The sequence below is a fragment of the Ascidia mentula genome, chromosome 8 (genome assembly GCF_947561715.1).
Source record: "Ascidia mentula chromosome 8, kaAscMent1.1, whole genome shotgun sequence".
NCBI lineage: Eukaryota > Metazoa > Chordata > Ascidiacea > Phlebobranchia > Ascidiidae > Ascidia > Ascidia mentula.
Window position 1 is genome coordinate 4835023 of NC_138573.1, and position 16950 is coordinate 4851972.

Sequence of the window (16950 nt, forward strand, 5' to 3'; positions counted from 1 at the left end):
CTTTAAACATGTACAATTATGTTGCACAAAATTGAGCACAAAAGTGTTAAGTTTATCAGTCACAAAACCACCAACATATTCAGTTGTTTCACATCTCGCAGCGTTTTAGCATCGATAAACACTCGACCTTGTTTTAATCTCACCTTCATCACCCTTGCGGCGAAGTTTCCAAAGAAGACGACGAAAAAATCGGCCGCTTATCCAAAAGTATCGATTAGAGATCGACTCAGCGGAGTCAGAAGCGAGGAGGACGAGTCCAAGAAGAAGAGCGAGAAGCAGAAGTTTATTCATCTGAAAGAAAGATTACTGTCACGAAGAAAAGTAACGGCCCTTTTATTAATGATATTTGTGCTCTTTCATCTAAAATTGAGAAGATATTCAAACCACTGTAGTTTTTATACCAGTAAAATACTGCCCCTCCCATGCATCTGAGGTAAAGAGTCGTTTATGACTTTTTCATTAAATGCACAAAAACTAAATTTAAAAAAAATGATGAGCAAAGTGGAGCCAATAATATGAATTGCGTAAACTTGCACCTAGTTTGGTGCCCAACGGATGACGGTGATTGTATAGTCACCGCAATGTGGAAGTCTTTGCTTGGCCGTTTGGTCAGCAAAGTCGTCTGACAGTCACATCAGCTGCACTGATGAGATCTTTTAGGACGAAACATCTGTCTGCAGCTTACACAATAAACAAAAATATTTGCAAATTTTGAACCAAAAAGATTTAATCGCTTTAAACACTGAAACATTTGACCCCAATGAAAATTTGCGCCCCAACCCATAATCTATAATCATAATCAGACTTGTTACATACATAGTTAAGCTTACCTTATGACTTTGCGTGTTCAACAAAGCAAATGATAATTCTCAAAGTGAGTGCTCTCGACTTTATAGAAAATCTAACAACGTCCACAAAAAAATCATCCACTTTTTTAATACATACTGTTTTCGTGTAATGAGTTGAATGCATATGTCGCCAGTCGACACGAATTGAGGAAGTATCGGAGATGTGTTTTAGCCGCTTCATGGTTTGATAATTTTCCGCCATCAAAATAAGCTTTCATGACCAAGCGATATCGATGATGATTACAGTATGTAAACATAAGTGAAGTGCCCAACAGTTTACGGTCGAGCATAATAATTCAACAAAAAATCATATTGGTAAGGCTTTCATAAAAGGAGGAGAAACTATCGTAGGATACTTCCACCGCTGCTCGTCATGTTTTTGCCACACTTTAAACCACAGCCAAGCGATAAAACATCGCTAGGTGACATTTCAATTGTGAAATATTTTCTACGAGGTCTTTATTTATCATATTTTTTAATTCAAGTACGAATCCAAGCAGAATTGTATCATAACGAACTCCTCTATTCGCACTCTTCTGTGATAATATAGCTGCTTTCTTTTGTTACTGACTTGACATCGGCATATGTTTTGGATTGTTAGTTAATTATGAAAATTTACGCTGTACTTTAATGTCCGTGTGTAGTCTAATTTCTACACAAAAAAACAAAATCATGGGCACCCGCAGTAACATAAATTAGAAAGGGAGACTTTTTTATGTGTTTTTGGTTCTTCCCTATGTATGTGGTTAGTTGATTTTGTCCCTCTTGCCCCATTGTAAAACTGGCAGTAGGGCGTAATCTAATATACCAGCTTTCTCAATCATAAATCGTTTTCGTTAGTGCCGTGTGACAGCATATGTTGTGATTCGTCACAAATTCCGGAATATTGGGAGATTAAACGACAACGTTGTATGATCAGCTTCCCGCAATGAAAACACGAAAAGGGCGTTTTCTCAATGCTGACAGCAACAAGCGCGATTAGCGTCCCTATCTATTTTCCAGGACTATTTTTTCTGAAATACAGATTCTACTCTCGTCAATCACTGCGACTTCCGTACACCATCACTGAGGAGCAGTCATTTTATTTTATTGGGCGCAATTGTGACTAATTTTATATTTTGATTGTTTAACTTTGGTTTCTGCCCCCAAAGAATCTGCAAAAAAGCATAAATTATTTGGACGTGCAATGTTATGCATTATTATTAGCTTTAAAATCATACTGCATCAATACAATTTACAAAACACGATAGCAGCTCCTCACTATAATCGTCCGGTAACAAACAAACTAAACTATGACTCACAAATTTCCTAATCCATGTCATCATCAAAAGAGAACTTCTCTGAATCCATTTCTAAAATCATGAAATGAACAAAATAATTTACACGAAATTTATACAAAAATCAAATTCAAGACACAAGCGTTATTTAAGTAACCTTGACGTCAGTCCGCAAGTCTGAAAAACCGCCCGGTTAGCACAAGCATTTTTTAATTAGTGAAAACACGCCAAACTTACAGAGAGCTTCTCGAACATTGTCACCAATTTTCGTTATCGTGTTAAACAACCGCCAGGCGATGTGCTTACCTTCATCCAGCTTGTGTTTTTTATTACGATGGCCCCATCGCACACGGCGCCTGACCACCCACCATTCACGGCGTAGATTCCCAGACTCCGCCGAGTCGAAAGCGAGAAGGACGAATCCAAGAAGGAGAGCAAATACTACAAATTTGTTCATCTAAAAAAAGAGGCATCCATTATGCAGTGAAAGGCAAAGATCGAACCCAGCTGACTCGCAAGCGGTAAACAAAGTCTCAATTGCGAGCTGGAGGTAATGTATAGCAGTCAGTCATCATGTTTTGTGTCTTTCATAATCCCGACCATCTATTGCCTTCTTACAATTATATATTGTTCTTTTATTTGGTAGAACTACAACATAAAGTACAACTAAATTAAAACACAAATTCAACCGCTACATAAAAGCAAACAACTCTTCAACAGTCTGAGCAACTATAGCGGATAAGCGAGATAATCGTGCCTTTTGTACATGCACGACTGACACAGTCAACGATAATAGCCAGAAAGAGCGATCTTTGCTTTAAAATAGCGTCTAATTGAGTTCGCTTATGCGTCTCATAATCGCTCCGTGTGGCGTTTCACTGCACGGCTATTTTTAAGCGTACCCCTTTTCAAGAAAAAAATAATTTGCACAATGAAGACAGTTTGAGAAACCTAAAAATAAAATAAGCAATGTGGAGCCAATAATATGAATTGTGTATAAGCTGCAGACAGATGGTCACTGTTTCGACCTAAAAGGTCTCATCAGTGCAGCTGGTTTGACTATAAGACGACTTTGCTGACCAAACTGCCAAGCAAAGACTTCCACTTTGTGGTGACCATACAATCACCGTCATCCGTTGGGCACCAAACTAGGTGCAACAAAAAACGGAGAAAACAAGGTGGAAACACTATGGCCAAGCAAAGCTCAACCAATAGTGCCGTCAGGCCCCGTGTCACAATAATCATATGATAAGCAATGTGGAGCCAATAATATGAATTGTGTATAAGCTGCATTTAGGTCGAAACAGTGGCCATCTGTCTGCAGCTATTACACTAAAAATAAAACTTTACATATTTCTCCATACATCAATTTTAGCCAAATCGTATGTTAATCGCGAATAGGTTTTCTACTAAATGGATCGAACGCGATGCCGTCGGTCGATCGACGCGCACCCAACAGTTGCAGCTACTTATTTTCGAACAAGAAATATACAGCAATCAACGTTGGGAAGGAAAGACGCTGCTGTGACTGCAATATGCTCTGTGGTAAAATTGACAGTCACCCCACAAGCGGCAAGATCGATTAAAAACTTTTCGGAAATATAAACAAAAACAGAACGTTGTGGTCATCTTACTCGAACGTGATCTTCGTGTTTCTTATTATAGCTTGCTATTTCGCTTCACAATCATTGAGTGTTCTGCAGGAGTGTTGTTCAACAAAGATTATGTGTAGAATTTATCTATGCATTTGTTTCTCATCTGTACAAAAATATTTCTGTTCGGAAAACCTTTACCTTTGTACTACAGATTTCATGTGTCATTGTTAACAAAGTGGACTCATTCCCAAAATAGATAAATTAGTTTTTTAATTTTTATTTCTATTTCTGGCTTGGTTTTCTCTATTTTTTTCTCATGGTGAAGAGATTTTTATAGATAGATTCCGAACATGTTTCGTGTTGGGTTCTTTAGCCGTTTCACATACGTCTTACCACCTTATTTTTGGATCGGTACATTTCACGAAATGAGCTGTATATAATGATGGTAAATCGTAAGAGTTCCATGAACAATATTTTCAAAATAGAGAATCTATATAAAAGCGAATCATTTTGTAATTAATTCCTTGTGCAACGGTGCTAAATTTACCCAACTGTTTTCAATAAACACTAATAATTGAGACAATATTTAAAATAAACTACACCTCCTTCCAAAGTTGCCAGCTGAATATCGAGGCAAAGGATTCTACATTGTGGTGACTATATGCAGTCACCGACATTTGATGCATGGTCACAAAACTATAGGTTTAAACCACTGTCGACGAACCTATAGGTTGAACTTACCATGTCCAACCTTATAAAACCAATCGCGCCTCAGGCTGTTTGTAATAAAAATCATTAGTGAACAATTGTGAGGTTTGGTAAATATTGGTTGTAGTATACTAAATCAAAATGATAATACTTAGAGAAAGTGTTATGTTTATGTCGCACCATATGGACAAATCATAGCATAAATGTAAAGCATTTTGTTTGTGCTTCATCGGTGCCGAACAACCATTAAATGACGACGTCCCATATGCTGTGTTTCGGCACGAACTCTGTCAGCCACCATCATGTCGGTATAATGTATTCTGGCACAACCTTCCACATTCTGTCAGCTATAAAAGTTTTTGTTTTTAAAACTTGTTTGCACAAAAACAAGGAATATTTTTCTTAATTAACTGTTTGAAAATACAACATAAATATCAGGTAAACATTATGATTGAACAAAATTACGCCATTATGCCAAAAACAAGTAGGATCCACGTAAAACGTATGCAAGAAAAAACAAGGAGAATTAGTTAATGATACAGCGATGTTACAGACGTGGTTATTAGAAACCTCTCACAAAAAAGTAAATTTATTTTGCATCAAAACAATTACGAGTAGATACGTTCTCGTGTACGAGCCACATAAAGCGTAACACGTCGAGAATAAACGCAATAAAATTTTTTTTCGAAAAAATGTGCTTGCCAAGAATGGAACTTGCGTTCCATCGCATTGCCTAAACATCGTTTGATGACAGCCGTATACATCAGTGACTCTCAACCTGTGGTACGCGAGAGCCTTTCGGATCGTATATGAAGCTACATGTGAAAAAACAAAAATGTTAGTAATAAACAAATCCAATTATTACAAGTCTGCACAACTGAATATCCGCATCTTTAACATCCCCTGGCTTTCCCCCTGGAATATCCGCCTTACACTGTGTTTACGGTATATGTTGTATGTGTTTTGCGCATCATTTTGTTTTCAACTTTGGCCAGGAACCAGGTAGGTGGCACTCGATAACAGTAAAACATTTTAAAAATGTATGGTCTAAATATTAACACCTTCTCAATTTCATATGTTTTGCATCGGCACGATTTCAGGAAGGGGTATCAGCTTCCTATTTATTAAATCCATCGTGGTGTGATGTGGCTCCCAACATCCTCAAGCGCTTCTATAAAGAAAATTCCAGAAAACTGATTAATCGCAGGCTAAAAGCAATTACTTCCACCGCCGCGACTTCGCAGGTTCTAATTTCAACGGCTGACTCAAAATCTTACTTCCACAGTAACATATGTTATTGTCATACGTTTGGGAGAGCGAACGAGCACTTTTGTTCAGTGCTTTTTTTCAGTGAAATTTACACTCTGATATTATCCTGTTCTTTGCTTATTTTGCCAAACAAATTGCAAGAGTTTCTAAAACCTACAGCGCCATGCACGAGTTATGCAGTTGCAATGTTTTTCTACCAAACCCACGTTGACAAATTTATTATTATTTGACTTTTGAAGCCCTTTGAATAATGGGCATGTTTGTTTGACATGTTTTTTCGGAAAACTAAGACGGGAAATTACTTTCGTCAGTATTTTCATTGTTTGTTCAACAAATTGTCAAGATAGTATTTTTTTCTTGTACAGACAAGTAAAAATATACAACCGTTCACACATAAAGTTGTTAGGCCTACTTTCCTGGAACGACGGAAAGTTGTGCAAAATTTGATCCGTAAACTTATACTCGTTTGCCACCTAGCGGATTTAAATTTTCGCACCATAAAATAGCCAGATGTGTGATAACTGCTAACATAAATATAATACATCTAGAAACTGCCTATATTGTCTAGGTATATGTCAAAAGGGTGATTAATCTTTGTATGATGAATATATGCATTACAAACAGCAAAACAAAATCAATTACTGTAAGTTTTTTGTAGTAAACTTTTCGGATTACGCAACACAACTGTGGTAAGAAATTAAACAAGTTTGAAATGATTTTAAACATGTTGAATAGGTATAACGTTACATGAAATAGATTTTTCTGTCAGTTTAACGTTAATTAATTTTATGCACGCAAAACTATTTAATGCGAAGTATCGGCTTGTTTGCGTGAGCAAATTGTCGTAATTCGGGACTACAGCTTTTGAATGTTTTACTTGATGCTGCCATGACTGGACTAGAGTCTGCTTTGCGTGTTCTTTGCTACTAAATTTGACTCCGTGATGAGACTTATTACTTTATTGAACAGAAAGACACGTTGCAATATCTGGTGGCGTAACTGTTCCAAGCGCTATTGACTGAGAGAGTAACTTATACCGCGTGCCAGCAGTTGATTTTTAGTTAAGTGTCAGAGACTAGTTAGGTGGCTGAGAATGTCAGAATGAATGAATTGCGAACGGGAAACACGTATTTAACAAGTTAAGATGAAAAAAAAGGTTTGTCGTCGAGCCGGATGCTAAAAAAGCTGTGCAAGTTATGCAGGAAAGCCTAACTCCGTCTGCATCCTTCGTTCTGTCTGCGTTCCATTTGTGTGATGATTAAAGTCATGCAAAATGCGTGGTTCTACAAGTACACACCGGTTCATAGGCATCACAGCCAAGCTGAATCAGACTAGTCACAGATAGATCAGAAAATCTCTCTCTAAAGTAGGCTAAATATGTGCGTAACTCTCCTTTAGATAATTAACTCAAACATATGTAACATTATTTGTTAATATATAATGAGGTAGGGACGATTTTGAATGTAAGTGTAACTATCAATTTTTCTAAAAATTTTGAAATATCTTTCTGAAATAAAATTGCTCCTTCCTCATTACTGCTTACGTCACGGCTGGTTACGTTCCTGGGTGACGTTAGGTTCTGGTTGATAGCTTCGGTAGTGGTAGTGGGTGTCCTGTTCTGTTGTTGGCACTTGTAATTAGCCTAATTTTTAATCAAACTTTTGCTGACAACAATGCAAGCTCACTTCTCGAAAAATTAGTATGTTGTAAGTAATTTTTTTCCGTCTGCGAGTTTTATTGATTATCTTCTCATCATGTTTGGTTTGAAAACTATTTTTAAATGTTTTTTTTTTTTTGTGACATTTCAGAGTTGCACAAAAAAACGATTTTTTAACAGAAATGAGTACATAAAGCTATCAAAATAACCGTTCATTGTTTATCAATCTGTACTGCTTGTTTATGATTTTGGAAAATGTTGCCTTCCAAGAGTGTCTTCAGGGGAATCAACCTCTGCCTGTTTGTTGTGTTTTTCTTTGTTGCCCCTGCACTTACTCAAGCAATTGCTGTAAGTATTATATCTACACAAATCTGTTTTTTACACAGTACACCAATTACATATTTTTGTAAACTTCTACAGAATGAAGGAACAATGAGACATACTCTTGCAATTGAGGAAAAGGATGAAGGTGTTCAAGACGAAAGCAAGAATTCTGATATTGAAAAAGATCCAAGTATGAACCTAATGTCACTAAGAAGATATGTAACATTGGTACTTTTACAGTAAAGTGTTAGTATCAATTTCAATTGGTAGTACTATCAATGTTCTAATCATCATTGCTATCATCACATATAAGTTTATCTTAAACATGTTGCTGACAAGTGTTCTTTACACAACCCCTGTTTTTTAGTGGTGGTCTCAACAGGTTTGTTTGATGTTCGACTTGTTCATGCATTTGTCAAAGCAATTGTGGTTATCATTGTGTCCGAAATCGGAGACAAAACATTTTTTATTGCTGCAATTTTTGCCATGAAGCATCCAAGGTCTACAGTATTTATAGGAGCAATCAGTGCCCTTGGTTTAATGACATTCTTATCAGGTAATTTTGTGGATATCTTCATGTTTCAATTATATTTGTGTTTTATTGTACTGTTTCTTACATTGGTGAGGCGTAACTGTAACAAAGACTTGTAACAACATAATGATGCAATGTAAGTGATACTTTACATTTCCTGAATAATGTGTGTGTTTATAATGCAGTCAGTTCCAAAGCTGAGTCAATATTGTCATACGTTTTGTAAAAACACTAATGTCTGTACAGTTGTTCTTGGATATGCCACAACTATTATTCCACACTGGTTGACATATTATGGTTCTGTCCTTCTCTTTGTCGTCTTTGGACTAAAAATGCTGCATGAAGGAATTTCTATGGACCCACAGGGGGCCCAAGAGGAAATTGAAGAAGTTCAAGCTGAACTTAAGAAAAAAGATGAAGAGGTATTACCATTTCAAGTGACTAAAAGAGCTAATTGAATACACACTAAACCAAAAATGGAAAATGTTTTAAGTTGACCAGGCACCCGATATTTGTATGAAAAAAACAAATTTGCCCAAAACTATTTTTTGTGTTTAAGCTGGAGAGAAGTAGCGAAGTGACCCAGGATATTGAGACAGGAATAATAAGGGGTGGACATGTACGAAAGCTTTTGGGAGTTTTTTCTCCAATACTTGTGCAGTCATTTACCCTTACTTTTCTTGCTGAATGGGGAGACAGATCCCAAATTACAACGATTGTTCTTGCTGCAAGTGAAGTAAGTTTAAATGAATTAGGCGTTTGGTATATATACAAAAAGTTAAATTGTTAGTAACAGCAGATGAACATTGTAATATGTTTCAACTAGTTCATGGAACATTGGTTCGCATTAATAAACAACAAAATTCCAATATTTGTTACAAACGCTGGTCTGCACATGACAAGTGTTCTATTTTTTACAGAATGCGGTGGGCGTATTTGTGGGAGCTGTCATTGGCCACGCACTTTGTACTGGACTTGCAGTAATTGGTGGCAGAATGATTGCGCAAAAAATTTCTGTTCGTACAGGCATGTATATCTTTTTTATTTGCTGTTAGGATTTTTGCTTTAAACCACAGAATTATTTTGTCCAAAATATGTTTAGATTATATCTTTTACATAACATAAAGAACCAATTATGTATTTTTTTTTACAGTTACTATCATCGGTGGATTGTTTTTCATTTTGAATGCTATTTTTTCTATTTTCACTGGCCCAAACTCCTAGGAAAAAAGTGTTTACATGTGTATTTAATAGCAGAGTGGAACAGCCAGTTATATGGCAAGATGTCCTGGGTTTTGCATACTTTATGCTTACATACACTCTGCTTTTTATTGCCTTTAGTCCATTTATTAAAATGCGGTGCAATGTTTTGTTGTATGGCACAAAATAATCGTTTATTTTATTTGCTTAATGTTAATGCCTAATTGTAAGGAGTAGGAAAAGGGAAAGTTGTAACATTCTCCCCTCAATGAAATGATTAGCATTTGTAGTTTTTTTATTGTAGATTTGTTGAAAAACACCTTAGTATTTATTGGTAGTTTGGAGACTCCAAAAGGTATGCTTTCACACTTCAGGTAAAATATTGACTGAGTTTTGCTTCTCCCAAGTAACAAACAGCTTGCTTGATCTCTCAAATTCCCAGAGATGTTACTGAAAAACCTCTTCCATCATTAAATATGTTGTTTATATGTCTACCTTTCTCTTATGTGTCTGAAAATAGACAATTGTTTAAGTGATTTTATTGCACATGAATGAAAGCCAACATAAAAAGAATCAACAAAGATGACTGGTAATTATGCAGCATACAAGAATCACAAAACAGAATAATTTGTTTTAAAATCGAGTTATAGTGATTGGAAATTTTTCCATGACCAGACTGTCATCTTCGAAAACAACAAGCACGTTCACTTCAAACTCTATTTTGAAATTAGTTGTTTCAACAGTAGGACATGAAAAGAGCCTTGGAAAGATCATGTAAATTGGAACTGAAAGACCACGACAAACATCACCCATACCAATTTCTATGTTCTGTATAGTTGAAACTGAAAAACAAATGTTAAAAGTGATAAAATTGGCTTTTCAACATAAAGTAACTGGAGTTAAATAAGTCTTACCTTCACGCGCATATCCCTCTGCACTTCCAACAGTTTCAACTCTAATAAGTTGCAACTCAATTGAATGTATGGGTGTCTCAGAATGCTCCACGACCAGCTCACCAGTAAATGGACGGAGTATGCAACAATGTGAGCTATCCAATTTACCTTTCACAGAAAACCTCGGTATATTGGCCTTCTGCACAATGAAAAACACTGTTAAATTATGTTTAACCAAAGGACCTTAACGTTAAACTCACAGTATTAATATTTTGAACTGAATTTGGATTAATTGTAAAGGTGACAGGCTTCAAAGTTGCCTTCGAACCACTTCTTAATTCAACCAAAACCTCACATTCTGCTGATAGATCTTTAATTAGCAAAGGGCGCTTCATAACACACTTTATGATGTACTGAAAAACAACAAAAAAGGTTTTGAAAAACTGTGGATTGATTAGTTTTGCAGTGTAAGTTATTGTTTACTGTTTTGACTACCCCCAAACATTTTGCACTTAATTATGATCATTTGGAATAAACATTTCATCTGTAATATTTGGAGAAGAACTGGATACCTGCACACTGATGTATACACCATGGTAGCTTTCAAATAGGTGTTTGTTTCCACCTTTTGATTTTAAAACAAATTCAAATGGAATTTCAGTTCTGCCTTCAGGTAATCTGTTAAGCAATAATAAAAATGCAGTAAAGAACCACATGAAAGTATTTTCACTTACTTTCCAGATTTTTCTGCCTCAGTTGCATAGCTGAACATATAAATGGGCTTGACACTGTTGTAGAGGGCTTCTATTCTTCCAACACTTTTTGCACCCACTGTTAATGCTACCGCACCTTCACAAGTAAGTGAGATGCCCTGATGCACCAAGGAATTTTTCGTCTGAACGATGATAAACCCACGGACTGTTTCCTGCAATTCAACGAATCTCACAAATGTCAAAGCAAGCAATAAAACGTGAGAATTTTTTCCACCGTTTTTCAAGGAGTTACTCACCGATTCGTGATATATCTTCGTGTGACGGTCCAGCTTAACATCTATCGATGCCATAATAATAAAAATGATTAAACGTAAGTCGACCTACACACACATCCAGGACAAGTGATGTCAACAACTTTCCTTACATTTTGTAAAATAAAAAGATTTTTTTTCAAAAAAATCCCCTAAACCGAACATACTTTTTTCGCAAAAGAAGAAATGGTTCGTTATTAAAGCTTTTCAATAACAATGAAATTTAATTTGTTGTATGTTACCATTAATTCCATAAATTTGTTAATTCATTTCAAAATTTAAACATTTTTGCGTTGCAATATTTGTCAAAAGAGAAGCGAGTAGCGTTTTTTTAGCATGGATTTTGTTGCAATGTATTTTTTTTCGACGTAGCCTAGGCTAGAGCTCTGCCACCTAGTTAAGTGTTACAAAGTAACCTAGGGGATGAGTAACGTACAGTTTGCAATATATTCCACCATATCCACAAATTACGGAAAGGTGCTTGCTGCGTACCGTAGCAACACGCATGTTGTCCCTGGTCTAGTTCTGACCACGCCGCATGTTTCCTGAAACCTGGAGTGCTACGGTAGACACTTTAAAAGTAGGCCAACTTGATAACCGAAAGCTCAACAACTCTGATTGACAGAACGTAATAAACACTCGAAATAGCCTTCTCCCAAGTTTATTTGAAAAACTGCAGACTTGCTGTGCCCAAGACGTGGTGACATAGGCTAGTATCTTCCAGTTAAATGCAGCAGCTGTCAAAATAAGGTGTCGAAGCACTTTATTCCTTCAAAAGCCGAAGGGGCTTGAACCTGGCCCTTGAAGACGTATTTAAGATGACTGGCATGGGTCGTGCCAAACCCTAATCCTGAATAAACAGAATCTATTATTTGAATTTTGCAAGTTTATTGCGATTTTCTTGAGATGCAGTAGGTATGTCCATTGCAACAGCTTGGGTTTTATTAAAAAACAAAACGTGTTCGCCGTTAAAAGATTCGTTTTGAAGTGATGTCACTAAAATCTGACAGAAAAATTTTAAAATAGAACAAAATAAAAGTAATAACGATGGTTTCCAAACGCTGTTTTCTTTTCCGTTAGTCGGTATTTTATTTCAGGCTATGTAGCACTATCTGGTTATACCGCAGTCCGTTTGATGCCAGATGTGAAGCAAAATGGAATATTTTGGTTAACGCGCCATAATTGTATATGCGAAAAAATTAATTTCAAAAATATATTAAAAAAAACACCACTATCATTTCGGCGAAATATTTTTTTTTCAACGAAATATATTTCAATCACGAATGAACACAACTTCAAGCGATATATCAAAAACTAAACACAAACATGCACATTAATTAGAAGACAACGACTTCCTAAAAGCATCAAAAATAACTTGAACACCACTGTTACAGACTTTACCGGGCATTTTTTACACAAGGTATATGTTGAGAAAGCGAAAACAGTGATTTTGGTTGCGAGCATATACAAAAGCAGATAGTGTAATAACGAAGTTCATTTTGCTAAGAAACTTGAAACCTGTTTGTATTTTAACTTACAACGCGTTTATCTGCATGTTCCACGCAAGCTTTGAGTCTAACGCATAAACATAATTGGTGATCAGGGTATCGTTCTGTACGTTTAGCCGACAATCTATGCAAAAGTCAACAATGTACGAAAGAGGAGCGATATGTAACCGGTTCGTAAGAAACGAAGGCTGCTTTTTTGGAAAATACCTTTTACGTAAATGTCAAACGCGGTCTGCCTCCGATGCCAATCAGCTTTCACTTTACCACGTGCAACATCGCTACAGTTCCTAGTAATTACAAGTTAGGCGCGTGTGTACTCAATGTCAATTGTTTAATTACGTTGCACATTCGCCGCGTAGTGACAGAGGAGACCACCAACGACATGTTAAGTCTACAGTTATCTGACAAGCTTGTCAATGCCAGAGATGTGGCGGCTGCCGAAGACAGATTTTGTCTCGATTCGAGCATTCATTACCGCAGAAACAAGCAAGACGCGCCGATTCAGGAAGGCAGGCAATTGTTTTGGCCGCGTTTTTGTATTTTTTCCGTCGAAAAACAAACATTGTTAAATTCTTGGTGTTTTGCATTTGGTCGGCGATGACCGTCAACTTAAAACCAATTACAACTCCTCTCTTACTATCACATTTCTTAGCGACAAATGAAACTACGTGGGGATTTATGAAATGAGGTGGCATGGATAGCAAAAACACCACAGAGGTTGTCGAGTCCGTTGCCCAAAATATAAGAAAGATCATTTCCTAATGTAGAAGAGCAAGCCTAAGTTAAAACCGGTCTCAATCCGATAAACCAACAGTTAATTGTAAGATCGCTAGGTGGCGAACGAGAGCTAATAGTGTAATGTTTAACGGAGATTACTTGCACACTGTTTGCTGTGCACATTAAAGGTGTCACAATTTAGTCTTGCAAAACACAAAAAGCGAATGTACGCGATAAGTTATTTGCCAACAACAAGAACGTCTCACAGGGCTTTGCAAAACGCCACCCCGGCGCCGACCCGAAACGCTGCGGTCTGTGGAGAGTCGTATTCCCGGCCAAGCCCAATAAATCACGCCCCCTGTAACAACTTGGCTAGATGTACAAGCACGTCTTATCGCGCCTACAAAGATGTTGCCGACCGCTAGGCGGATTACCGTATTTACATGTGGACGAACGCGCCGAGCCCGACCTGTGAATCACAGACGTATCGGCGTTCTGTCTTGGAAAGGATTACGCCAGTTGCATGTTCTGGATCCCCATGTGCGCAAGAGTGCCAGCAGGCAAACAAACTGCCCGCAAACTTTCAGTGCGTCCTGCCACCGCGTACATGTCTGGCAATGTATCAGATGGTCCCGGGTTCGACAATCATCAGTGACCACCCGGGTTTATTTCCAGTTTTGTCTCGTCTGTGAATTTCCACCCTCAATTGCTCCCATCCGACCCTAAGAAAGACCAATAAAAGCTCGCATATTCTCGACGTCATGAGAGAAGTTATTATGTTTGCAATTTACGTCTTGCAATCTCGCTGCTCGTTGAACATTTTTAATGCTGAGAATTTCTCAACAGCTGTTGCTAAAAAGAGACCAAAACACAACAGATCTTATCAGCGGAAAAGTGCAGAAGCTTAACGACATTTTGCACAGTCGAGCAAAAACATTTCATCGATCAATTGATTTTCACCGGCAATCAACACATGGGCAACATTCCGACAAGCATTTGCCCAATTACAAATTCGCCACAAAAATGCGTTAAACTTACAGCGTGTCCATTTACGGCCACGAGTGTCAAAAAGCGACGAGGCCCACGCGGCTTTAAACCAACTTACTCGTGGGAATAAAAAAAAACTATTGTAACTTATCACATTTGGCGGGCGAGCCACCAACACTGAAGCACTTTTCTCGCATTTGGTCAAGCGCCCGTCGAACCATGCAGTAATTAAACTCTCCAAATTGCTGTCGCAGTGAAGTATTCACATCAGCAGCTTATCAACAGTCAAGAAAATTGTTGTGTAGTTCCTGACGCGTGCTTTATTGTGTAATCACTGGAAATACCGGAATGTATTGTAAAATATTGATAACAGAAGGGAATTTCCCCGAACTAACGTTTGGTATAAAATCTAATTGCAGGTGTTAATTGCAGCAACGTAATATGGTGGGTGGTGATTTAACAAACATATCACGAAAAATTTCATGTTGAATAAGGAAACAGATAAGGCCATTACATGTCAAGTGAATACGTCAAGAACCCCACAGTTTGGTAAAAAGTCTCCAAGTTTGTTTTTTCTATTTATAGCATATACACAGTCTCCTATATAGGCAGAGCGGAAACCTGCCGGGTGACGCTTGTGTCGGTTAGCACGCGGCTTCAACAATACAGGTACGCCAGTCGCAACGGACAACCTGTAGCAGCCGATAACCCTGTTTATCCCAAAACAGACAAGCACGCCACCGCTATACATTATTACGGGACTCATTCATATGCCCGTTAAATCGTCGAAGATTAGCCGGATCGAGAATGGGCAAAACTCCGCTAATTCCTGACTCATATCCGATGGTGCAAATAAAGGCCACGGTCGCTTCGTGCGTGCAAAAGCACCGCTTGCAGCATGCGACGGTTTCCTTCTGAGCGCCCGCCCGCCCGCAACAACCTTATCCAGTCGCCGGCAAAATGCTCCCAAAATGCCGTCACTGAAGTCTCGGTGCGATCAAGAGATAGACACCTGTATCATTCAGATGTTTACCTTAAATTCTTTCTTCCAATGAGAGACGGCGTATCGTAAAGTGACAGTAAGCCATCTGATTCTGTCGCGAGTCACTTTTAAAGTGGTCATGGGCGATAAACGTGTTTCAGGAAAGGACCCGCAGATGAAAACAGTTTCATCACCACGTTACTCGCCACCAAAAATCCCGATCGCAAATTGATCGCCTGGGTTTATTGTTTTAGGCGAAGGCTTGGTGCCACTTTAAAAAAAATATTCACCAGTTGCTCCCAGTGTGTTCGAGTACAAGCAGCATTGCGTAACAAGAGAGAGCAGGAATACTTTGCCCATACCTTGTCAAAATATCCAGATTGCTAAATTTCCTGTGTCAAGTTTCCATTTAACATTCTTGTAATAGTTAAAATATAGTTGCATAAATATATTGGTCTTTGTTTTTTATTAGAAGTTTCCTATTGCTATCAAACACTTTGGTCCTATAGCTCTAGGAGACGACAGACGGGGGCGGGACGCAATCAGATTGACTGCTCGCAAATCGTCGTTCACAGCCGCCGCAAGAAAGCCGACTTTTGTTTTACGTGGTTTCTGCGGGTTTTGGAGGCGCACCGTTTTCGTGGGATGGCTTGTGATAAGGCTGACAAGTCATGTTGATAAACGGCAGGGAAGACTGTTGCACTTGATTGGGTTTTGTTGCCTGAACCAATATTACCCACGCAGGAGTTGCTAAATTTTGGAAATTTTTCCTAATTATTAACACGCAATTCACAGCGTTGATTTGGCGACTATTTTGACCATGGGTGGCGCTGTTGGAGTGCCTTGCGTCGAAACGCCAAATTCAACTTGCGAATTTTCCGACAAACGAATAACGATATTTTTTTCTTATTTGCTACAGAAATTTGGTGCAGTTTCTCTCCGTAAATGAGTTAACCTCCATAATCTACTTAAACGAATTTGAAAATTTTTATGTAAACAAAAGCGTACTTTGTTCTCTATATATCTACGAGTGGGCTCATGTGCTGTTAGTTGTAATTGATGGTGACAAAAATTAAAAATTTCTCCGAAGAAACAATGATTTGTGAATAAATGAGTGACAATTTTCATTATTCTTGGTAAGGCCCAAAGTATTTTGTTATTCACAACGATTATTGCAAGTCTCTATGCATAAATACGGAAACCTTACATTCTGACCGAAAAATGCCATCTTGAAAAAGGTGACTTTCAAAAAAAAGCAAGTTGAGCGAACTATATACGCCCAAAGCTCTTCGTTTTTCCCATGACCAACAAGAGTAAAGAACGGGGCGACGCGGATCGAGAAAAAAGAAATGCGGTGCTTGAAATAAAAGAGAGCGCTGTTCAACAGCGAGCGAGTAACTCGCCCGACGACGGGCAAGCAGGTAGAGGC

The 16950-nt window shown here is 37.9% G+C and overlaps 2 protein-coding genes and 1 long non-coding RNA gene across 3 annotated transcripts; 1 reads left to right on the forward strand and 2 right to left on the reverse strand.

The window, feature by feature from the left end:
- Positions 1 to 1917: 1917 nt before the first annotated feature.
- On the reverse strand, positions 1918 to 2582 carry LOC145910889 (uncharacterized). The gene is made up of 3 exons (XR_014403219.1): positions 2432 to 2582; positions 2150 to 2200; positions 1918 to 2002 (listed from the first exon to the last, which is right to left on the reverse strand). It is a non-coding gene; the product is annotated as an uncharacterized LOC145910889 (long non-coding RNA).
- A 4929-nt stretch (positions 2583 to 7511) lies between these two features.
- LOC145910490 (putative divalent cation/proton antiporter TMEM165) lies at positions 7512 to 9967 on the forward strand. Its single transcript, XM_082997630.1, has 7 exons — positions 7512 to 7702; positions 7775 to 7868; positions 8046 to 8234; positions 8457 to 8632; positions 8770 to 8946; positions 9131 to 9236; positions 9364 to 9967. The coding sequence occupies exons 1-7, from the start codon at positions 7610 to 7612 to the stop codon at positions 9432 to 9434; spliced, it is 906 nt and encodes a 301-aa protein (XP_082853756.1). The 5' UTR covers positions 7512 to 7609; the 3' UTR covers positions 9435 to 9967.
- A 17-nt stretch (positions 9968 to 9984) lies between these two features.
- On the reverse strand, positions 9985 to 11441 carry LOC145910491 (vacuolar protein sorting-associated protein 26C-like). The gene is made up of 6 exons (XM_082997631.1): positions 11313 to 11441; positions 11038 to 11228; positions 10876 to 10981; positions 10564 to 10716; positions 10325 to 10502; positions 9985 to 10252 (listed from the first exon to the last, which is right to left on the reverse strand). Exons 1-6 carry the CDS (start codon positions 11364 to 11366, stop codon positions 10044 to 10046), a joined length of 891 nt encoding a protein of 296 aa, XP_082853757.1. The 5' UTR covers positions 11367 to 11441; the 3' UTR covers positions 9985 to 10043.
- Positions 11442 to 16950: the final 5509 nt, after the last annotated feature.

Coding starts and splice junctions, on each gene's coding strand:
- LOC145910491 (XM_082997631.1), bottom strand. CDS start 11,366: ATGGCATCGATAGATGTTAAGCTGGACCGTCACACGAAGATATATCAC. Junction 10,982..11,037: donor GAGGCAGAAAAATCTGGAAA/GTAAGTGAAAAT, acceptor ATTGCTTAACAG/ATTACCTGAAGGCAGAACTG. Junction 10,503..10,563: donor CAGTTCAAAATATTAATACT/GTGAGTTTAACG, acceptor TTCATTGTGCAG/AAGGCCAATATACCGAGGTT.
- LOC145910490 (XM_082997630.1), top strand. CDS start 7,610: ATGTTGCCTTCCAAGAGTGTCTTCAGGGGAATCAACCTCTGCCTGTTT. Junction 7,869..8,045: donor TGATATTGAAAAAGATCCAA/GTATGAACCTAA, acceptor CCTGTTTTTTAG/TGGTGGTCTCAACAGGTTTG. Junction 9,237..9,363: donor AAAAATTTCTGTTCGTACAG/GCATGTATATCT, acceptor TTTTTTTTACAG/TTACTATCATCGGTGGATTG.